This window comes from Rhinichthys klamathensis, unplaced genomic scaffold (genome assembly GCF_029890125.1).
Source record: "Rhinichthys klamathensis goyatoka isolate OS25496 unplaced genomic scaffold, OSU_Roscu_1.1 h1tg000121l_1, whole genome shotgun sequence".
Classification (NCBI taxonomy): Eukaryota; Metazoa; Chordata; class Actinopteri; order Cypriniformes; family Leuciscidae; genus Rhinichthys; species Rhinichthys klamathensis.
Genome location: NW_026606658.1, coordinates 2,253,610 through 2,277,898, shown reverse-complemented (window position 1 = coordinate 2,277,898; position 24,289 = coordinate 2,253,610). Strand labels below are relative to the sequence as shown.

Below are 24,289 nucleotides of genomic sequence, written 5' to 3'. Positions count from 1 at the left end.
TTTGCTAAGATCTAAAATGTTTCATCAACAAGTGCAATCTCAATAAATGCATTCTAAATCCTATTAGCTATACTGATTATACTGTTATTATTAGTATTACGACTAGTAATAATAGTATAATTTTATTACTATATAGTATATAATATGAATATAAGTTATATTGGTAATATTATCAAAACTGGTTATACTATTAGTAGTATTAGTTGTAGTAATATATTATTAGTATTATTTTTAATTTCATTATTATTACCGGTATTATAGACTAGTAGTATTTTAGTACTACTAATATTACAGTATGAGTGACTGGAAAATTTGTGAAAAACCCATGATAGTTCATTGGTAGAAAGTGTAGGAAACCCTTAACGATCTGTTCCTGCAGATTTCTGATACTCCTGAATCATGTATGCCGCTGCAGCCGAGTATTTAATGAGAAACCATTTTAGTATCATCAGTTCGGACCGATTATGAGCCGGCTGTTCGTCACTTTGTGTGCAAAACTATAGTCACTCATTCCTGGTTGATATCATGATATTACTGTGCAAACTGCTGCCTGTCCTTTCAGATGTTACAGCGGTTGTCCTCTGTCCATTTAATGGGAAAGTTGTGTAGCTCTTCCATTTGGATCCGGAATAATTGATGTTTCTGCGGAGAGCAAGTGCCAACTGTTATTTATTTGATTTACCCCTCCCGCTCGGCAGCATACTCTGAGGTTTCTTTTTATATTGAGTGTCAAAATGGAAAAAGCCCTTCCTGCTTCATCTTCCTCTATGTCTCTGTCTGCCCATCTGTTTATCTTCTCACAGGATCTTTGCACATTGCTTTTGCACACGATGGAACTGATATTCACAGTATTGATTACCTGGGGCGTGTCAAAAAAGACTCTGTCTGAAATGTGAAGTCTGCAATGCTTGTGTTTGTACGTTTGTGTCTTCTTTGTGACGAGCAGGTTCCCACGGGGACAGCAGATGATTGACAGTTGTATTGGTAAAACCATCCACGACAGCAAATCAGAGCGAGTGTGATGAAGACAACGCGGCTTTATAGTGACATTTCTGTCGTCCTGAGAGCGAGCGAGAGAACGAGAGAGACAAAGTCTAGAGGCTTCAGTGTCCTGACAGAACCTCAGTCAGACATATTAAATGACATTCATAAATGACGTTCCACAGCTGCAGAATCAATACGGCAAATGACTAAAACAATGTGGCGGGGGGAAAAACACACTAGCCAGTATTAGACTTTGAACCCTTTTTAATCTTTCCCCCATGGCTTTGAACAAAGATGGCCTTCTTTGTGTTTGTGTGTGTGACATTGCGATGGCTTGAGGGAGCACATCACATGAACCTTGTTTTGTGTTCTCTTGGTAATAAGATTCTATCAAATGAGAAAAGGGCAAACTCGAGACACTAACACCAAGTTCCAATGGGATTCTTAAAGTGGCTTAGAACAGGGGGTTTTAATCTGGGGTTCGGGAACCCCCAGGGGAATTTAAAGGGGTCCGTAAAGAAGTTCGGAGAAAAAACGTTTTAAAAAAACACAATTTAATATGCATATAAATACAAATTATTATAATATTTATTTATAAATAAATATAATTAAATTAAACCGAATTTAACATTAACGTTTTCTAAAGACTGGTCTGTAATCATGAGATTGAGTTACAGTGTTGTTGTTGTTGTTTTTGTTTTTCTTCAGGTTTATATATCTTCAGTACACTAATGAATGATGGGTAAAAAAAAAAGGATACAGATATGTAAATATTATCTAGATAATATTTGACACATTCCTACATTTTTTTACTGTATATTCACATATACATATTGTTATTATTAGTATGTAATTAGTTAGGAAATGGGTCCCTCGCAGAAGGATGATCATATTTTGGGGTCGGTGGCGCCAAAATCTGTGAAAACCCCTGCCTTACAAACAATTCGCCTTTGGCTAAGCCACACCCTAGAATGTAGATTGACCAATCACAGCGCAGCCAAGAACGAGCTCCCACAGTGGTCCGACACTTTTTCACAGCGCTCCATTGACTTTAACACAGGCGTCTCATATTTTTGGTCTCGGCAGGCTATTACCGTCGTAGTTTTATCAAAAATATGGTTAACGTTGTGCCTGGGGCATTTGTAACACAGATGCGTGTTTCCCAGAGAGGTTGGAGGGGGGTGTCCGTTTTTTTCCCTTCCCAAACCGAAGTCAAATCCTGACAAGTGTCGTCTAGCACACGCTGCTAATAAATAAATTACAACGTTATACTCGCGTAGTCCGTTTGCTTTGTAATAACGATTATAGAAGTGAATAGAGACCTACCCAGCTTTGCATGAACAGTGTTGCTCCTTGATATTGTTAGTCCCAGCCTCCGTCTCGATTAGTAGGATATGCGGTGGTTGATTTTTTTACTGTGACCGGTATGCTTTTGCCTCTATTTGGATGCCTTGTTGTTCCTTGCGTTTCACCTGTATGTCGTGAATATAGCCTTCGAACGTATATTGCAGCCCCTTTTGCCTACTTCTATCGGACACTTTATTTGCTGCTTTATAAAAGTTTGATAAAATTTCAGCAGGAAGAGCTGTCACAGCATAAGCCATGTTGATACCAGAGCCCAGATGAAGTTTGTTTGTCGGACGTAGCAACAGTAACTAAGGGGGGCGGGGCTTAGCCAAAGGCGAATACCACGTAAATAAATACTATAGTACATGAACATGTTGCTCGTTTACTAGTATAGTAGGCTATAGATCAAAGTTCTATATTATTACTGTATTATCTGATACTGTCCCACCACTGTATTTTTGTAAGGATAGTATAAGCTTTTATGTAACGGGAAAGATTTTAACCCCTACAGCTTTTAATGTTTAAATTCATATGTCATGCCTTTGACGGATTCCTGCATTCAAGGTGCCCCTCCCCCCTCAAAATCAAGCTTGTGATCGTGTGTATAAATTCATATTAGTATCATGTGGAGTTTTAAAACTACTCTCCATGTAGAAATCAAACTCTTTTTGATGTTTATTTAAAGAGGCTAGCATTAGCGTTAGCAGAGGCAAAGGTGTTGAAAGCTAAGGGTGTGTTGAGAGACTAGCACTGAATTCTAACAGATTTGCCTGCATTATTTTGGCACTTTGTTACATAACTGCTCTCTTTCTCCCAGCGTAGAGCTGAGCCACTCCATCCCTTTAATCACAGACAGACTCGATGTACCGGGAAACTGTGTCGTTCACACGTATATGTTGCTGGAGGTCGCGGAGTGGCTGTATTGTTAAGCCACGATGTCCAGCTGAATCATGCGGATCACTGTCTGCGGTCTCATTGGTAGTCGCCGCATTGTGTCACTGCTCATTTGCCCTGCTCTGTTTTGTTACATCAGTGACTGTCTCTGTCTCTCATGACTCTGGAAATCGCCAGCTCTCATTGATAATTAATGATGTTCGGTCATTTTAGTGCTGTCAGTGTACATGCCTCTTTAGTCGTAATGGATGTTCCTACTGCTGGATGACCTGATGTTATTGGTGGTGTGGCAAAACTGGTCTTGTTTAGTTTTAGTTATAGTTTTAGTTGTGTTTTGTTTTGTTTCCTTATTGGTAGTATTGTAAGATTGTTATTTTTTTTTATAAAGGTATAGTTCACCCAAAAATGAAAATTCTGTCATCACTTACTCGCCCTCAAGTTGTTCCAAACTTTTATGAGTTTATTTGTTGTGTTGAACACATAGGTTAAAAAATATCTTTTGTTGTGAATCGTCAGCTTCCGGTTGCTCTGTTGTTACATTACTGTTTTGTTTTTGTTATTATTTTGTGTTTTGGGCTTTTATCATCTTAAGTAGATATGTTTAAACAACATATAAAGGAGCATTTTTGGGAAGAGAGAGAGTGTGCTTGGTCTCTCTCTTCATAGTCGTCAGGAACACGTGCACCATAGCTCTGACGGTTGCCTGTATTTGCAGTCGTCTTTCATTTTGATCCACACTCTCAAATCAAAATGACAGGGTTGTCATGTTGTTGGAGCACTTGGAGCGGAATGTGTGCTAGTTAAAAATATAAAGTGATACCACAGGGAATTGCAGCCATTGAATCAGAGCAAAGACTTCCCATATGCCAACTTTGTGGCATGGACTAATACCAACCCTCTCTCTCTCTCTCTTTTTCTTTCCAGGTGGCTCGATGGCCCGAAAAGGAAGAGAAAGAACAGCCAGTGTTCGGTGAAGAGCATGTCTGGTAAGATGTCTCGCATAAGACACTGATGCTCTTGCCTAGAGCTGCAGCAGTATGTGTTCCCCTCCTCATTCCTCCCAGAATACATCACTGACTGCACATTTCTGAGAAACACTCAAGAAACCCTGAGGGAGAGGAGGGTTTTCAGTTGCCCCGTGATCCTCCTTGCATCAACTCCAGCATCAGTTCAGCTCAATAGACCTGTTGTTATGTGATGTTCTGGTGATACTCCTTCAGGACATTATAACTCATGTTAAAGCTATCCTTCTCCCAGGCTAATGGGCTGTGTAAGGATTGGCTTTGTATTGGTTTGTGTATGGAGTAGCTGTTCATTTAAGGAAGTTCAATAAAGTTGGTCGTGATGTTAGTACATTATCAGGACTCCGCATCTCTGCTTGCTTGGTTTAGACCCATCAGTCCTGCCCTCTTCACCTCATGCCCACAGTAGCCAAATAAAGCAAGCCAGATTCATCCCAACATCCTCTTCAATCTCTAACCTTGTAGTTTTCTAATGCTGGTGCTGTCACGTGTGCTTATGACGAAAGACGCTAGAGCAGTGTGATAATATTTTACAATTCCAAAATTATCTGGTGTTTTATTTTGTGCAAAGAATACATTTTTAAAAAAGAAGTCTAAAAAAAACTTGACCCAATAAATATGCCATATTTTACATGAGTCTGCATTTTTATTTAACCCCATCTTTGCACCACCTGCTGGTGATGTTTGTATATGTTAATGTAAGAAGTTACAATTTTTCATTCTCTTTTCACCTATTTTAGTTTTAAGAATGGTATATCTGGGAAAAAAGGTCTTCAGCTTTGTAAAAACCTGGAAAAAATTGTTGATAATACATGTGATAATAGTTATTTATATATCTTTTTTCAGCTCTTTATACACTCCTGTTCAGAAGTTTGGTGTCAGTTGTTTTTTTATCAATACTTTTATTCAGCAAATATGCTTTTAATTTATCAAAAGTTACCGTAAAGACAATTATAATGTTTCAAAATCCCAAAGAATCCTGAAAAAAGTGGACTTTTGCCATTTACTGTAAGCTATAGCATGTTTCTCAAATAATAACCTGTTTCATATTCATGAAAGCCATCACAAATTTGCTGTAGGCTCCGGCAGTTGACTAAGCATAAGGCAAGAGATTGTTCTTCCTGTCAGAAACACTGGCGGATCTTAATTGCTGTCAAGTGACACTCAGGGCTCTTCAGGGCTTTCACCAATCATGTTAACTAGACTAGGCCTTAAATAGATACTCTGATGAAGTGTGTCATTTCTGCAGTAACGCAGCTATAAACGAAATTTAAATTTGAAATATTTTCCTAACAGTTTCGAGTTCCCATCCCCAAACTAACACCATTGGTTGGACTAAGATTTCTACACTGTAAAAAAAGTTGCTTACTTAAAACCCTTTAAGTGTCACCCCCCTTTTTTTGAATATACATGAAAATGCACATTTCGAACTTAAATGGTTGTAATTCAAGAATGCTTTGGAATATAGACGTAAGATTGGTCTTGTTTTAAAGAAGACATTTGGCAGATTTTTGTAGAAGTGAAATAAATTAAGAAAGTGAAACAGAAAAAAAGTTAGAGAAGTTTGAGTTTATGAAAATGTACAATGTAAAAAAAAATAATTATTCATATTTTATATAAAATACATATTTTCAAAACCTGGGCGACTCTAAAACTGCAAAAAAATCAAAGCCAAAAATCTGAACAAGTTGTGTTTCAAATTTTAGGTTGATATCTCAAAAAATGAGCTTTCAGTAAGATTTTGTTTGGGCGCAGTACCAAACTTTTTCACTAGATGACAACCAGACTCCATTACTGCCCATATAAGGGCGCCTCCATTTCCATATGTGTTTTGAGTGATATGAACCATTATTTCCACAATTTTCATACAATTTATGAAGTAGACATCCTATTCAGAAGTAATATGAGAAGTTTGGCAGATTTTGATATGATTTCAACCTCTAAGAAACATAAAAAGAACACGCATGTGCGTTTTAGCTTCCTGCCACATCATATAATTTTTTTCTTTATATAAAAAAAAAAATTCAGACCTTTTTTTTTTTAAATAATTGAATGGATGCTATCTTTTGAACTCTTGGCATGAAAACAAACTGAGATTTCTACCCTTCTTTCATGATTTTTCATGTTCATCACTATTTCAAAATAAAGGTCTAAGAGTATGAAAATATTATTGTTGCAAATTGATAAATTACGGCTCCTCTGTAATTTATTTTGAAAATCAATCACCAAATATGGAAACTAGAGATTGTAAGCTTTCAAATGATATATAGTTTGTCAAGATTAGTTTAGGTTTAGTATAGGATATTACTGTTTTAAAAATGTAAAGGATTTGGGCCCACCGGTGGGCCCGTGACACTTAAGGGGTTAAATTAAGTTCAATCAACTTGAATGTTTAAGTCGTTTCAACTTAAATTACATTAAATTGACTAAAACATTAGTTGATTCTTGTATGACTTATAAAAAAGGTTAAAAATTGCTTATTTTGATGAGATAAAGCAATATACAAACATGTCATCATAACCTATTTATGTATGTATGTATGTGTATATATATTGAGATAAATGTGACTTCTGGTTTCTCAGTATGTGCTTTGTGGTGTTGATGTGCTGGTGTTTGTACTTGTTTGTTGGTAGTTGCTATCAGTTAGCAGTTAAGAGTTGTTTTTATATATTTATTTCTTTATTTTGTATGGCAGGGTACATCCCCAGCTATCTGGAGAAGGATGAGCCATGTGTGGTGTGTGGAGACAAAGCTACAGGCTACCACTACCGCTGCATCACCTGTGAGGGCTGTAAGGTAGGACTTGTGCACAGTGATGACATGTGTGTTAACAGACACTTCAGCCCCACATCTATTAATACAGACTAGACTGTCACTTCACGTAGAGTCATGGTGTGGAGCTGGTCCCATCTTTTCAACAATACACCCTGTTGTCATTTGTGAAACTTAGACTCCTATCACTATCAAACCTGTCTAGCCTAAAAAACCCTGTCAACCATCTTATCCACTATCTGTCTCTCTGTATGTGAAGGGAGAGAATTGTGAGTGACAATTGTGCTGTGCATGTCTTTGTGACTCCTGTCTAAACAGTCTGATTTGAAGAGCTCTAAGAGCTTGCGGATCCCCTTACTGCAAAAAAAAGACGTTTGCTAAACATCTATCAAATTAGGGATGTCAGCAACTTGCACGTGCTCTGTGCAGTTATTTAATTTAACCTGTTAACTGTCACCCCCCTTTTTTTTGCATAGACATACAAATCACTAACCAAACTTAAATGGTTGTAATTCAGAAATGCTTTGGAATATAGACCTATGGCTGGTCTTGTTTTAAAGAAGACATTTTCCAGATTATTGTAGAAGTCTAAAAATGATAAAAAATGAAACAGAAAAAAGTTATATAAGTTTGAGTTTATGAAATTGTGTAATGTAAAAATATAATTATTAATATTTTATATAAAATATATATATTACAAAATATATTTTACTCTAAAACTGCAAGAAAATTAAAGACACAAATCTGAACAAGTTGTATTCCAAATTTTAGGTTGATATCTAAAAAAAATTAGCTTTCAGTAAGATTTTATTTGGGCGCAGTACCCAACTTTATCACTAGACTCCATTACTGCCCATATAAGGGCGCCTTCATTTTCATATATGTTTTGAGTGATCTGAACCATGTATTTCCATAATTTTCATACAATTTATGAAGTAGACATCCTATTCAGAAGAAGTATGGGTGGTTTGGCAGTATTTGATTTGAATTCAACCTCTAATAAATGCATAAAAAGACTACGTTATAGCGTTATAGCTCGCCGCCAATCAGAAATCGAGAATCCATACATTTTTCTTTATATTTAAAACATTTTCAGACCTTTTTTTCTCATAAAATGGAATTGGTGTTATCTTTTGAACTCATGGCATGAAAACAAACTGAGGTTTCTACCGATCTTTCATGATTTTTCGTGTTTATTGTTATTTCAAAATAAAGGCCTAAATACTCCTAATGAATATGAAATATTCTTGTTGCAAATTGATAAATTACTGCTCCTCTGTAATTTATTTTAGATAACAGCCACCAAATATGAAAACTAGAGATTTTAAGCTTTCAAATGATATATAGTTTGGCAATATTACTTTAGGTTTTTATTAAGATATTATTGTTTTAAACATGCAATGGCAAATGCCATGCAGGTTAAGAGGTTAATTTAATTTAATAATTTGTAATCTTTTTTCTTCTTTTTTTTTGTTAGGGTTTCCCTAAATAAGGGAATGTGTTCAAGAGCTTATTCTTTTTTTTCCTGTAGTATAAAATTTGGTATTAAGACTAATTTGTATTACTGAAATTTGAGCTTTTTGGCAACCCTACAGAAAACAAGACAACATTGCAGAAGATATCGTTAAGATATAAGAGTTGGTAAGATATCATTGGCAAATAGTTTTTGTTTGCTTATTTTAAGCATTCATCTACGCAACTATTAGGCTCCTTAAAACAAGATACATATGTTCTCTCTTAATTCCTATATTCTATGGAAACATGTTTTATTCTCATACGCATTTTTGCTTCTCAAAAGGATATTTAGATATTTTTTCAGCAAAACGAAACAAAAAGCCTCTTTGTATCCACCTGCTCCATATGTGACGGATAACACACAAAATGTCTGACTCCCTGCCTCTGAATAATCGCTTTATCCAACTTACTCCCAGGGATTCTTCAGACGCACCATCCAGAAGAACCTCCACCCCTCTTACTCCTGTAAATACGATGGCTGCTGCATTATCGACAAAATCACCCGCAACCAGTGCCAGCTGTGCCGCTTCAAGAAATGCATCGCCGTGGGCATGGCCATGGATCGTGAGTGACCTCACACACTCATGCAAATAACATACAAAATCATCGAACATGCAAAAAACACACACACAGAGACATATAAAAACATGGGTCAGTACATGGCTTTGCAAGTCAGTCTCACTGTACAGTCTTTTCACTGATCATCAGCAGTTGTTATCCATCTCTAAGTTAATAGAATTTGTAATGAAAAAAATGTTAAATAAGGAAAATAATTCAAAACGGAAGCATTTGAACTTCTACATCAGGCATTTGGACCCCACTGTATTGGATCCCGAATTCAGCCCTACTCCTTCCATACACAAATGCATGCTGACAGCGAAGGTACATTAATCCTATGCAAAGTGAAATGCTCAGTCTGAGGTTCCCCTTCCGTATGTCTATACGTCTCACATATGTACAGCACATGTTCAGCCCAGACCACATTTCTTCTTCCTCTGTCACTCCCTCTCTCTTTCTACTCTATAATGTTTTATGGATGTTTCTTGTTTCTTCTTTGATCCCTCTTCGATGCTCTTACTCGTTCTGTCACCGCCATTCTGCACTGCAAAATCATTACTTTTGTTTTCCAGGAAACAAAACAGGTTTTCCATCCTTAAAATGAAAGATTTACTGGAAAAGCAACTCGACCAAACAAATTAAGAGGACCATAACTTAATTGCACTGTTTTTTGCATCATGAGAGTGGGAGAATTAACCAATTTTTCTCTATGGTGTAGTGGTTCTGGACGATTCCAAACGGGTTGCGAAACGACGCTTGATTGAGGAGAACCGTGAGAAGCGGAAGAAGGAGGAGATGGTCAAGACCCTTCAGAATCGGCCAGAACCCACCAGCTCAGAGTGGGAGCTGATCCGTATGGTGACAGAAGCTCACCGCCACACCAATGCACAGGGCTCTCACTGGAAACAGAAACGCAAGTTCCTGGTAAGCAAGCACCTTGGGTGTCAGGCCAGTTTTGTTTGTATAGCAGGGTTGTTATTGTTAACTTAAACTGTAACTAATATTAGAGCTGCACCGTGAATCGTTAAAAGACCGCGATCTCAATTCAAACACCCACACGATCTCATTCCTAAATGACAACGATTCGCCCGTGTCTGTTAAACATTTGACCAAATCACACCAGAACATGCAAATCTCTGTCGGCACTGCCGCTTAGCCAGAGAGAGCAGTCGTCATGTATATGAAACAGCTTCTCAAACAGTCTTTTCAACATCACAGTATCGGTATTTCTGTGTTACAAATATTCATATTATTACAGAAGAACTGATAAAAGTTTATAGTTAAGATATAAACACTGATGTACTTTTGAAAGTAATATGGCGCTTCAAATAAATGATTGTCAATTACATTGTACACCACCAGGTGGCGACAAGTGACTGTTAAAAAATATATATTTTTCATTGAATCATTCATTCAAGAGATTTGTTCAAAAATGCTGATTCATCCACTAATGAATCAAGTGAAGTCTTTATGAGTGAGTCATTGAATCATTTATTCAAACCGATTTTTTTTATATAATTCATTCAGATTAGTTAAACATTTTAAATAGACTGCAATTAACGTTTTGTCAGAACCTCTAGTAAATTACATGGTATTTTGGCGTTAAATTACATGGTATTTTGTTACATAAATTACATTTGGTATTTAGTTGTCTGTTCAGAATCTCTATTTGAAACAAGAAAAAACTGTTATTCTCAGTTTATCCAGTCGTGCTGCTCTAACTAATACATTTAATAATGGTTTTCGGTAATAAAAGCTGTAATAAAATAACATTTAAATATGTGAAAAACAAAAACGAAAGTGTTGCCCTGGCAAGTAACTGAAATAAATAATGTTAAGCTGATGTGTTAAAATTACTGAAACTAAAACTGAAATAAAAATATATTTAAAGCTATCTAGGAACTATATATACTATATATAGTTTATATATAGCTATACACACATACTTTGTTGTGCTTTTGTTATTTAATTTATATATATATATATATATATATATATATAAAACTAAAAGCAAATTCAAAATATTAATAAATGTTATAATAGTATATAAATAATACTAATACTAATAACACTGGTATTACGTTTATCACAATACATTCAGCTTGAAAGCAGCTTTGCAGAAAATAGTAGCTTCTAAATTAGTACAATATTTCCATATAATAGTAGATGTCTATACATACATATAAATCTTACATGTTTAGGTAGCTGAATAAACGTCATTTTATTTTATTTGTGTGCATTTATTTTATTTCTGTCTGTCTGCTCACTACATTTTGTTTTAGCTTAGCGCATTGCTATGGCCTTATCTGTCAGTGCAGATTAGCTTTTGTTTACACAGCTTGCTAATCAATTTAATGAGTGACAATACCAGTCTGCAAATATCAGTTGTGACCAGGCGACAGCGAGCGCTAAAACAACTGACAGGTATAACTGGAATGTAACCACGAAGGGCCTTTGTAAAAGCGTCTCTGTTTATGAAGAAGGAAGGAAAGAGGAAGGAAAGAGTTTAGATGGTATTTATCGCTCATTCTCTCGGACAATATACTACCTACTGTGAAAGGTGGCAGGATAAAGGAAGAGAAAATGGAAAGGAAGCGTTTAGGAGAGAGACACAGGATATTTCTCAGTGTAATGGGCTGCCTACCAAACATCTAGTGGGTTATCTGTCCTGAAAGACAAGTCGATCTTAAAGAGTCATTTACTCGGCTCATGTCATTCCAAAGCTTTATGACTTTTTTTTCTCTCTCTGTTTTGTGTGTCCATAACAATGTTTTGGACCCCATTGACTTTAATTGTATGGAAAAAAGCAGTTCTTCAAACATTCTTTAAATAGGCTCGCTTCAACATGGTATCTGAACATGTCTTACTGGGAGAAGGAGTGATTTGGAGACTCTCCATCATAGAAACCAAAGTAGGTTTTCTCAGCCCACCAAACACCCAGCCATTAAGAGCGCCATCAAAGCCCTGACGCACACCAATCTAAACATTCGGCTTGTACTAGACCCTGTTACGATCATCCACAGGGGACAGAGAAACCACTTCCTCGGCCGGCTCAGAACTCCTGTAAAACGGCTCATAAAGAATCCAGCCTGTATAACCTTTACTACCAAGATATGCCTCCAATAACAGTGCAAGGCCGAGACCCCGAATGACCCCGATAAACTGCACTCTCTTTCTCCATGGGAACACTCACTCCGTCCTGTCGGTAGTCCAACTGGGCTGTCTTAAGATCTCTGTAGTGAGAAAGCGCGGTGCCAAGTTCTCAGCAGTGAGAAGGCCAGGGTGGACCAGCAGAGGGGATAGTTTACACTGGGGTCTTACAAGCGTTTGGGACGCATCCAGGGCCTGCGCTACCCCCACCTCCTGGAAGAAGAGGCACACACAAACTTTGGCTCATGCTTGTTAAAACTTACACAAATACACCAGTGCGGCACAGTTAAAACAGTCCCGTCCATCTGAGACAGCGTAAGCACAAACACACAAATCTTAAGTTCCTCAGAGGCACATTCTGAATCGCTGAACAGATTCTTTTGCGTTTTATTCACTTTCTAGACATAGCCTCTCTGTGTGGTGTGTAGTTTCTGATCTGCATGTCGCATGACGGCTTCCTAGCAGCTTTAGCGCTAATACACGGTAATATTAATACGAGTAATTTTGTCTGTCACAGCTGTAATGTCCTGAGCCTTGTTTGCTCTCACAACCTCACAATGAAACAAAATAGTGTTTGTGTGTAGGCCAGCACTGCGCTTTTTTTCTGCCGTCTTGTCTTGATTTCAGTGTCTTTGTTTATTTCTGTCTGTTTGCTTTATCAGAAACAAAGAAATCAATGTGATTGGACAGTTTGAGGTCTTTAGGACAGTCGCTGTTGTGCTGCAAGGGGTGGCGTCCACCACATTGACATGTTTTTATATATTTTTTGTTCAGGTTTTTTATGGGCATCACAAAATGGCATGGATATTAATTAGGTATTTTTTTTACTTTTGGATAATTACTATATATTTGCAAGGCTGCATTTATTTGATCAGAAATACAGTAAAACAGTAATTATAAGAACTCATTTATGTTTTATTATTTTTTAAATGTAAATGAATCCTGTGCAAAGCTGAGTTTTCAGCATTATTATTCCAGTCTTCAGTTTCACATAATCTTTCAGAATTCATTCTAATATGCTGATTTGGGGCTTAACAAACATTTATTATTATCAATGCTGTTGAGAACAGATGTGCTGCTTAATATTTTTGTGGAAACCATGATAAAAAATTTTTCCCTTGATTTTGTTTTTTTGGGATGAATATTTTTTTTTTTACACTATGAATGTCTTTACTGTCACTTTTGAGGAATTTAATGCAAACGTGCGAGTAAAAGTATTATATGTATATTTATTTCGAAATAAATATATATATTTCTAACATATTATATATATATACAATTACAATTATATACTATTTAATTTGATAACTTCCCTTTTTAACCCCTTTTTTACTTTCTCTATCACTTATTTCATTCCTGTGAATCTATGCACTTGTTATTCTTACATGTCAGTGGTATTGAATGCAGTCCATGAATCATAGCCGTGTCTCGCATTCAAAAAATATTTCTGCAAAAGCCAACATGTAATGCTGTAATTGCAGCTCTGTCTCTTGAGTACTTATAATTACCTCTATTCTGACTCGTATAACACACCTCTTACTGCATACATAGAATGTTGCTCCAGATGCCAGGGCTACTTGGCTGTTTGTCCAGAGTTTTTACATGGCTGACCTCAAATCCACCCTGAGGACACCAAACGCTGTGGTTTTCCAAGGCTATCAGGCTACACAACTGCAAAGCCAGAGCCCGCACATGCATCTCATACTGTCTATCTGTCTATTCATTCATTTATTCTTCAATGGAAATACATTGTCACAGTTAACCCTCTGTGAATCTGTCTGTGTCTGCAGCCGGAGGACATCGGACAGTCTCCGGTGGTTCCCACATCAGATGGTGACAAAGTGGATTTGGAGGCCTTCAGCGAGTTTACCAAGATCATCACCCCAGCCATCACACGTGTTGTTGACTTTGCCAAAAAACTGCCCATGTTTTCAGAGGTGAGAGTGCTGTTAGGTTTTGTCTTTATTTTTTATTTTACAACTGTTTGAAGTGTTTTTGTCAGTGCCGGTCCTAGACTTCTGGGGGCCCTAAGCTAAACTTTTAAGGTGACCCTGTCAGTGCGTCATAAAAAATAAAAAAATGACACCCAACCCCTTAATCTGTTCTTTCAGAGCAGTTTCACTATCAGCAATCAATAGTTGATCTTAGTGAGAATGACAAACAATAGGATAAAAAATACAAACGAATTAAACATAGCCTTTTAAAAATAAAAGCCTACTATACAGAAATTAAATCAATCAAATGTAAAAATAAAACACTGCATAGTCTTCACTGTATGAATTAATATAGATTTTTATTAAAGTTACTAAAGTTATTCAGTGAATATTATATGTACAATAAGCAGAATACTGGCAAACGAAACGACCCATAGCAATCTGTTATGTCTCAGATAGTCTGACGGCAGAAAAAAAATAAGCAGTAAATGAATTACTTTCGAGTGATTCGTTACAAAAGTGGCCATCAAACATGCTAAACACGAAAGCTGGAACGCGTGTGTGATGCGCTAGAACACACCTCTGACGCGTCAGGCATGCACTTTTTAACTTCTTGTCCTTTTAATGGCGGTTGGCACATCCATTTGAAGGTACATACCGCCACCTACTGCACGACATCTGTGTGACAGTTGACGTAAAATAAAGGATCGAGCTGAAGATAGCCGATACCAGTCAGTTGAAAAAATGCTTAATCAGCTCGGATACTGAGCCTTGAGATCGGCTTTGGACATCTCTGGTTATTTGTAATTGTTGCCAAATTATTCAGCTGATAAAACTAGAGGTCGACCGATTCATCGGTTTTGCCGATTAATCGGCACCGATAGTTGTTTGGTGGAACTATCGTTATCGGCAAAAATCCACACCGATAGTTTTTCCGGATTGCGTCTGTTGCTGGAGCGGCTGAGAAGTGCGCGCGGTCATTACACAGCACGAGAGCGCTCAGAACAGAAGAGACTGCTGGCATTATACAGAGTGAGAGCGGCCTCTAGAGGACAAATAACAAACTATCACTGGCTGAGTTGTTTACGTCAAAGGCCAATTTATACTTCTGCGTCGGGTGCGCGCAGTAGGTACGGCGTAGCATACGCACAGACGCGTACCATACGCCGTACCCTTCGCCGTAACCTGACGCGCACCTCCTCAAAAATGTAACTACACGTCGCGACGACGCGGACCGCAAGATCTGTGATTGGTCGGCTTGGGAGCATCGCGTTTCCTCCTATGTATTTCCGGCGTGTTCTTCTGCACCGCCCGCCATTTTTAAATTCTAAGTACAGCGAAACTGTAAAAAAAAAAAAAAAAAAATTACCTTTTCCACCTCGATAAGCTCCAACTCCAACATGATCTGCTCTCTTTCAGTCGACATTGCTTGTAGTAACCTAAACTCAAAACAGCCGCGAGGAATCTTCTTCTTCTTGCCGCGAGGAATCTAAACACAGTGGAACATTAAAACCCTCCGCCGCCAACTAGCGTTTCGGCGCTGTACTGCAGAGCAACGCAGACCTAAACGCAGAAGTATAAATTAAGCCTTGTTTATACTCGACGCGTCCGCAAGAGCGCAAAGGTGCGCGCGGCAAAAATGACGTCATTGCGGTGTGGGCGGTCGTGCGCGTTGGGTGCGCAAGACCCCATTTCGCCTGGCGGTGTGCACGGCACTTTTTGTAACATCGCGCGCGGCGCCGCATCCGAAGATGAACGACTTCGAGCCGAATCTGGCCGAACTGGTACGTCTGTATCAGCATGTTTATGGTCCTTCTATATACAGAGACATTTGTATTGATGGGCGACCATAAAAGCCTCTCATTTTGTGAATAGGAACACATTTGCATTAAGCACCCAGTTTGCACTTGTCTAAAGTAACTGCTTACATTTAGAAAATTAGCCTACAATAGCAGAAGTAAGCCCTGCTGATGAAATTAAGGTTTAAACACTCTTCAATAAGGCTTCAGTTGTTTAGTTTACATGCAGTGAAAGTACAATAAACCTACTGCATTTAATACTATTTTTATATGAATCAGCAATTAATAAACTACTAATAAACGGCAAACTACTTCTTCACTGCTGATTCCTGGTGGTTTAGAAGAGAATTACTCCGAGTCGCCCCCTGTCGTTTCACAGAATAGCACAACGGCGAGCGCGTCAAGTATAAACGCCTCGTCCGTTTGGAGAGGTCCGCGCGCAGTCAGCGGAGACTCGCGCTCTTGCGGACGCGTCGAGTATAAAGGCCAATTTATACTTCTGCGTCGGGTGCGCGCAGTAGGTACGGCGTAGCATACGCACAGACGCGTACCATACGCCGTACCCTTCGCCGTAACCTGACGCGCACCTCCTCAAAAATGTAACTACACGTCGCGACGACGCGCACCGCAAGATCTGTGATTGGTCGGCTTGGTAGCATCGCGTTTCCTCCTATGCATTTCCGGCGTGTTCTTCTGCACCGCCCGCCATTTTTAAATTCTAAGTACAGCGAAACTGTTAAAAAAAACTAAAAATTTACCTTTTCCACCTCGATAAGCTCCAACTCCAACATGATCTGCTCTCTTTCAGTCGCCATTGCTTGTAGTAACCTAAACTCAAAACAGCCGCGAGGAATCTTCTTCTTCTTGCCGCGAGGAATCTAAACACAGTGGAACATTAAAACCCTCCGCCGCCAACTAGCGTTTCGGCGCTGTACTGCAGAGCAACGCAGACCTAAACGCAGAAGTATAAATGCTCATGACGGCGTCGCCTACGTGCGTAGCCTACGCCGTACACTACGGCGTACACTCGACGCAGAAGTATAAATTGGCCTTAAACAAGGCTTAAATGCTCATGACGGCGTCGCCTACGTGCGTAGCGTACGCCGTACACTACGGCGTACACTCGACGCAGAAGTATAAATTGGCCTTAACACGTGAGGCAGCGCGCAGCACGGAGAGAACACACAGCGAGAGCGCTGACATTTAAAACAACGACAGCGAAACGGTATGAATACATAACACTAAAGTAGCTACATATTGCCATATCATTACAAATTAATTCATTTGTTGACTAGATGCTGCATCAGCAGAGAAAGAACAGTAGTTTGCCGTCGAGGCTGTGAGGACTCTAACATTACCTCAGTCAACCGTTAATGCAATGTGACAAAAACACACGCAGACCTGACCCAAATGTTTTATGGCGCAATTGTTACCATCTATTTGCATTATTTTTATCCGGCTGGTCATTTTTATGCATTCATTAGCCAACGAAGTAGCATATTTAAAACTAGTGACGTGATTGCTTTCTCGACATTGATAAACTAAACTAATCAGAAACGCGTTCGATTTAAGATCTTTTTAATCACTACAATAGATCTTGTTATTTTGATTAGATAATCATCAAGTGTTCTAAAATATAGAAGCAAATAAAGTGAGAGACTATAGGCTATATTACGTATACATACTACAGGTCTTGATTACATTTTAATGGCGATCTTTAAGCACGACTCTTTGGAATCATATGAAATGGTAACACTTTACAATAACATTCCATTTTTAGCATTAAATAAGGTTAATACAAATTGTAGAAGAATTATTCATTGTTACGGTAGTTTGTTAATTTCAACATTTACTAATGCATTTGAAATGGAGTTTTAATTCTTATTTTATCTTTTATTACCTTAGTTAATGTACTATGAATGAACTAACATGAATGATAAAGGTACAATTGTATTGCTCATATTAATAGATGCAGTAAAAAGGTATATTGCATTATGCATATAGTTCATGAAAGCTAGTTAATACATCCTTGTTTATAAATGGGACTTGCAAAGTGTTACCTATGAAATCTACGTATGTTTCTAGGTTATAGCTAACGAAACCTGTAATATTTTAATGTTTAAATTATTTTCTGTATAAAGTTTTAATATATTCATATTTATTTATTTAATTGAGCACATTTCAGTTCAGCACTGTTTTATTGTGAGTATGATGTTTGTTTTTAATCCAGTATCCATAAAAAAAAATATCGGTTGAATTATCGTTTATCGGCATGTACGGTCAAACCTGGATATCGGTATCGGTAAAATCCACTATCGGTCGACCTCTAGATAAAACAACAACACATATTTTGGGAATGTGTCAGTTATTGGTGGATTTTTTAATGTATTTGCTATCCATCATGTTAGGATGAATTGTACAGTTGTAGCTTTGTGTGTGTGTGCATGCGTGCGATATTGCCACATTACATCATTCATAGTTATGTGGCATTCTCTCCATATTTATCATTCACCATCTCTCCTTTAACCGCAAGTGTGAACATTCTTGCATAGTAGACTACACAGCACCCTTATGGCAGAATATTTATTATTGTCTACACAATAAATTTCCTGTCATCCACTACTAGGGATGTAACGATTCACTCGCAACCGGTTGAAAATCGATAAAAATGTGTGACGATTCAAGTCGGTTGAAATGTTAAACGAATCGCGATACACGTTTTAAACAGCAGGGCGCGTTTACTATAGCCTACTGTGAAGTTGTGAACCTCGCTTTACAATAGCACAATAGCAGCGAGCACACACTGGCGTGAAGCTAGCGAGTGTTTTCACTTCATTCATGGAACTTGATCTTGTGTGAGCCAAGCTCAACTTCCATAGGAATGAACTGAAAACGCTCGGTTTGCTCCGCTCGCGCCGCACCAGTGTGTGCCATAGACTGGTGTGCACGTGCCGTCAAACAGTAGACATGGCTTTGGCGACGGCAAGCGTAGATGTTGACGTTGACTCATTCAAATCGGAGGTGTGGCGGCATTTTGACTTTCCGTAGACTAATAATAATCACCACCGTGAGTAACACCAGTCACCTCCGTTTTCATGTAAAAGTCATTAATACTACAATTGCGAGAGCCACGGAGATCACAAGGTGCATCAGTGTTTCCGTGGCAACCAGGTGTTGTATTTATTTTACTATCTCTTTCTCTAAATGTGTTTTTTTTTTACTCTTACTAGTGTAATGATACAAATTATAACAAAATTAGAATCTTGCCTTTATTACAATGTAAAACCCCTGTCAATCTGGTACTACTAATTTTACACAGTCTTTTACATAGTGTGCGAAGGTACCAGTGTCCAGCCTCTTGACCAAACAGACAGAAAGACTGAGTTGAAACAACCTTGAAGGGAATTTTTTTAATGTAGTTTTATTATTTGAGAAATATATTTTAAATTAAAAAGAAATGTGCAGCATTTTGTCTGAGAAATAATAAAAGGGACACTTTTGTCTTAAATCGCATTTGTTAAAAAAATCGTGAGAAAATCGTATCGTGAAACCAGTATCGTGAATCGTATCGCATCGTGAGATGAGTGAATCGTTACATCCCTATCCACTACCTCTCAGTCTATTTTCTACTTTGAGCGTTATGCCTCCTGTATTTTCCAGACTTTGAGACAATATCTTCCAGACAATGCACACCTAGACTGACTGTAATACAAAAAAAATAACACTGAACACTACCTTGTTGCTTTTGTAAATTATGTGAAATGTTTTATACAGTATATCAGTGTAAATGTTACTTGTGAAGAACATGTATTTGACCGTTCAGGCGCACAACCGAAGACAAAACCTACTATTCTCGTCTGTGTTCCACTCGGAAAGCATCCTGTCGGTAGCGGATTTAGTTCTCTTTTGCAGCGTAGGCTATTGCGCTTTTAATATTTATTTTTTAATATTAAAGGTGCATTGCGCAAGTCTCTGAGTTTTTGCAGAACTATGCCCCCTCTGGCGACAAGCGAAACTGCAACCAGAGGTGTGCACGCTCATGGACCACACGCACACTTGCACGAGCACGAGCTGTTCATTACCAAAGGAGCATCAGCCGCACAAATCTTTTGTTTACAGTCATAATGTCTTCAGAGGTAATAAAGTTATAAATCTGCAAGTCATTTTAAATATATGAAAGGAAAGGCATTTGAGTAAATTACACACAGGGGAAAACGGGGGTAGTAGAAAACTTTTTGTTCCCATCTATCCCCATGTTGAACTGTTTTATGTGTTTACTGTATCCACTTATGATTGTATTATTATGGAAACACGTTCATGAACAATATAAATTATTACTTTGTAAAAGCTCAAAATAATAATCAGAGGATCCCGTTTGAGCCCTAGAGCAGACCGGAGATCTCTCCATTTGTTGAAAGCCTTCCCGATGTTGACTCTCGTCTTATTCCGACGTCTGTCTGACTCCAATTTGGCCCTTTTGGTGGCACTAGACAAAAGTTTTCTTTTCTTTGTCTTACGTGGAGTTTGCGTTGGGGTTTGGAATGAAATACAAGCCGGTCTCTTAGAATCCATCTTCTACTTTTGTCGAAAAGTTGACTAAAGTTTTGTCGCTCGAGTTGTCATCGCTGATACGGAGAATGGCGGCGAATACACAAACCTGCCAGACATAGCCAGGTGAACGTGAACGCGCATGACGTCACGCCCAGTCTCAAATTCCGTCCCAAATCCCTCTTATTTATTTTACTGTACAGGATTATAGAGGTAATCGCAGTGATCAGAGAAGGGCTCATTCAGCCCATCAGGCAATTGTTTAAGCATGTATGGGTTAGAAAAACGGGTATTTTTAACATAAAATGTTGCGCAATGCACCACATTCCGCTCTTTAGTTCGTCATTCGTCCGTTTCGGTATTAATAACTTCAAAGAGTCCCGTCCACTGAAAGCTGCGTGGATTATCATAAATTTATCTGCGACAAAAGCAAAAGTACCTGGTGAAATATTTCAAAATGTCTCTTGAAACAGCAGAGCACCAGTTTCAATAAAATGATGTTTCAGCCTAGTCAATTTTTTTATATACTTTAACATTTTCGCTGTGGTTCTTAAAACATTTTCTTTCTGCTATTGTCACACATGAGCTATGTAGCTGTCTCCAGATCACGCGGAGACAGTATTACAGACACGATACCAATGTTTGAAATGCTTTCAAGAAGGGTTTTTCAAGGCCTCTGGACAATGCCACAGAAGGTTTTAGGTTACCGTTAGCATATGTAATTATGTATTTTCATGTGATTTCTGATTTCTGTAGCTGCCTTGTGAGGATCAGATCATCCTGCTGAAGGGCTGCTGTATGGAGATTATGTCCCTACGAGCCGCAGTTCGATACGACCCAGAAAGCGAGACGTTGACCCTGAGCGGGGAGATGGCTGTCAAACGAGAGCAGCTTAAGAATGGAGGGCTGGGCGTTGTGTCTGACGCCATCTTCGACTTGGGCAAGAGTCTGGCTCAGTTCACCCTGGATGACACAGAGGTGGCCCTGCTGCAGGCCGTCCTGCTCATGAGCTCAGGTAAGAGAGGACACCTGAGTTACAGTAATTCTGCTCATATACCAAAATTATTCTTTGTGAGAGAAAACTCAAAATCTCAGCAGCAAGAAGACACCAAACGGATTTGAGATCAATGTTAGGCTCTGATTCTGAAGCTAGTGAGCTACCTTGCTGTCTTCTATGGGAACATGCTCGAAACTCGAAATAGAACTCAGGGATCAAAGCTAAGGATTGAGGCCTAACAGTTCTTCTTTAGATAAAGCATGTTCAAGAGAATTCATCAAACCTGTAACAGGCGGGTTCTGGAAGTAAAAACCCCAATCATTTTGTCCATAGAATTTTTTAATTTTTTATTATACCTAATATTTAGATGTTTTTTTATTTCATTTCAGTTGCCGAAAGCATAGTTTTAGGTTTTGGAACATGGTATTTGGTGAATATTGTAGTGGTAGATCTATTGGCTTGATACAATGCTAAATTGGTCATATACTGAGTATTGTCCTTGCGTCTCTTCAGATCGAACAGGCCTGACGTCTGTGGAGAAGATCGAGAAGTGCCAGGAGATGTACCTCTTAGCGTTCGAACACTACATCAACTATCGCAAGCACAACATTCCTCATTTCTGGCCCAAGCTGCTGATGAAGGTGACGGACCTGCGCATGATCGGAGCCTGCCACGCCAGCCGCTTCCTGCACATGAAGGTGGAATGCCCCACTGAACTCTTCCCCCCACTTTTCCTGGAGGTCTTCGAGGATCAGGACGTGTGACGTCCCGGCGAGTCGCGGCAGGAGAATCAGGAACGTTTCATAACCAGTGTTTCTCTCCCCGTCTCACCCCCCTCCATGCACCAAACTCACCAGCAACAGCTGCATTGGCAGGGGTCATCTTCAGAAAGGCTTTCATATGGGGAGGGGGGTTAATTCAACAACTTTTTGGGGTTTTTTTGGCTTTTCGGCAGAAAACTCAGCCCTCCCTCATCCACTAAACTCCCCATGCGTGGCCCTTCTGTCTCGGCATGATGTCTTATACTGGTTTATCAACACCTTAGACAGAATATATATCTATACACACACACGCACACACTCTTATAAGTGTGTTATAAGGTGCAGTACCTATACGACTCGAATTCTTCGATGAGCTTGTATGCATTTGTACACGAAGAGACTGCACAACTGTCACGCCACCACTGGAGGTGCCCTCTGCTAAGACTGGATGGCAGCTGGCATGACCTCTACCAGGTCGTGAAGTGGTCAGTTGATTTCAGTCATCGAAATCTCAGCATTTTTGTGAGATTAACCGCCGGTATCTTATGTTCACACGCCGTAGCTGCGCCAAGCTCTGGGCTAATGTGGAGCTTCTTTAATAGACCTCATGATTCTCTTCGATATTGAGCCTGTATGGAGCGGGAGGACATTTTTAAACCAAATCAGGTGCTATATTTAAATAAAGCTACTCAAAATGATTTGGGACCTTTGAGAATATGCCCCCTCCCTTCTCTGTAGGACACGGGCCGTTCAAATGCTCTCGGTCGCCATTTGAGTGCTCATTCAGTGGTGCCTCTCACTGACTTTTCAAGAACTGACTTTTTTAGTTCTTGCCATTTTCTGGGCTTATTTGAGGGCTCCTTTTGCCTCTCTTTGTCCCATGAAAGTCACACAGAGATGGAAATCCAGGCGCCCCTACACCTCCGATCCATGCTGATTTGTGTTTTACAGGTGTTGGGAGGGAGACAGTATTACCATACTCCCAGACCCAGCGCACACATACACACACAAACGTACTAAAACACACACCTCAAAACTCGAATGCCTCATTTTACTGTATGCACTGCAGTGCTGTAGTTCTGGACTCCCATGCAGGGCTTTGAGAGTTCAGTCCAGCCCATAAGTGTTCCGCTCAGATGCTACTGTTGCCCGGTCTGTGCGAACACACGCGCACACTCCTGATGGCCCATGGCGGACTGGCTGTTGTCGATGTTTTTTTCCTTGTGTTGTTTTAATTTTACCTCAAATGTGGGCACACCTTCGGCTGGCTGTGGCTCCATGACTGCCTCTGTGCTGACAGGTTTCTACCTCACCTCTGGACACAGGGCAGCTACCCTCAGCCACACACACATTTACACACACCTACACACACTCGTACTCTCACACACTGACAGCCAGGAAATAAACAGTTTCTTCTCAGTTATGTTGAAATACCACTGTAGACAGGAGGGCCTGCCATTCCTCATCGTAGCCTCGTTAAAAAAATAATCTGGATGGGCTTTTTTTGTTTTCTTGTTTTTCTTTTCATGTGGGACCAAGTGTCACTTTGATTTCCGTCACAACGGAAGCTAGTTTTCAGCAGTCGGCGAACTAAACCGCACACACCGATGACTACGAAGAGGAGCCATAGAGAGAACTACAGATGAAGGACCCGAGGTGGCCAGGCTTCAACCAAATGGAGCGAGGGGTCGGCTGGTTTCTTTAGCGTGGGGCAGGGGATGCGGCGAAGCTAGCAGTTGAATGAGAGCACTTAGCTTTGAAAGAGCCAAATCTTCAGAGACGATTCAAACCCTGGCACCTTTTACGTTTTTGCACTAAGGCATGATGGGTCCAGCCCTCCCGCTCCTCCAGCTCAGTTGCATGTTTTCCGTGGACACGCCCTCAACCTCTCTGTCAAACAGAGGCCACACCTCCATGTGCTCCTGAGCACACCCTCAGAGTCAGTATTAAGTCTAGCAATGTCCCGGTCTCGTTCTTTCTCAGTAACGATTGACGGAGCACTTACACA

The 24,289-nt window shown here is 39.3% G+C and overlaps 1 protein-coding gene across 2 annotated transcripts in view; it reads left to right on the top strand.

The window, feature by feature from the left end:
• The window catches only part of thrab (thyroid hormone receptor alpha b), a 156,729-nt gene extending 132,960 nt beyond the window's left edge, over positions 1-23,769 (top strand). For both annotated transcript variants that reach the window (XM_056255509.1, XM_056255510.1), the window contains 7 exons: positions 4,150-4,211; positions 6,943-7,043; positions 8,951-9,098; positions 9,811-10,016; positions 14,033-14,179; positions 21,280-21,538; positions 22,034-23,769. In XM_056255509.1, coding sequence (XP_056111484.1) covers positions 4,150-4,211; positions 6,943-7,043; positions 8,951-9,098; positions 9,811-10,016; positions 14,033-14,179; positions 21,280-21,538; positions 22,034-22,284 — 1,174 coding nt within the window. In that variant the 3' untranslated portion in view covers positions 22,285-23,769. The remainder of the gene's footprint in view (positions 1-4,149; positions 4,212-6,942; positions 7,044-8,950; positions 9,099-9,810; positions 10,017-14,032; positions 14,180-21,279; positions 21,539-22,033) is intronic.
• Positions 23,770-24,289: the final 520 nt, after the last annotated feature.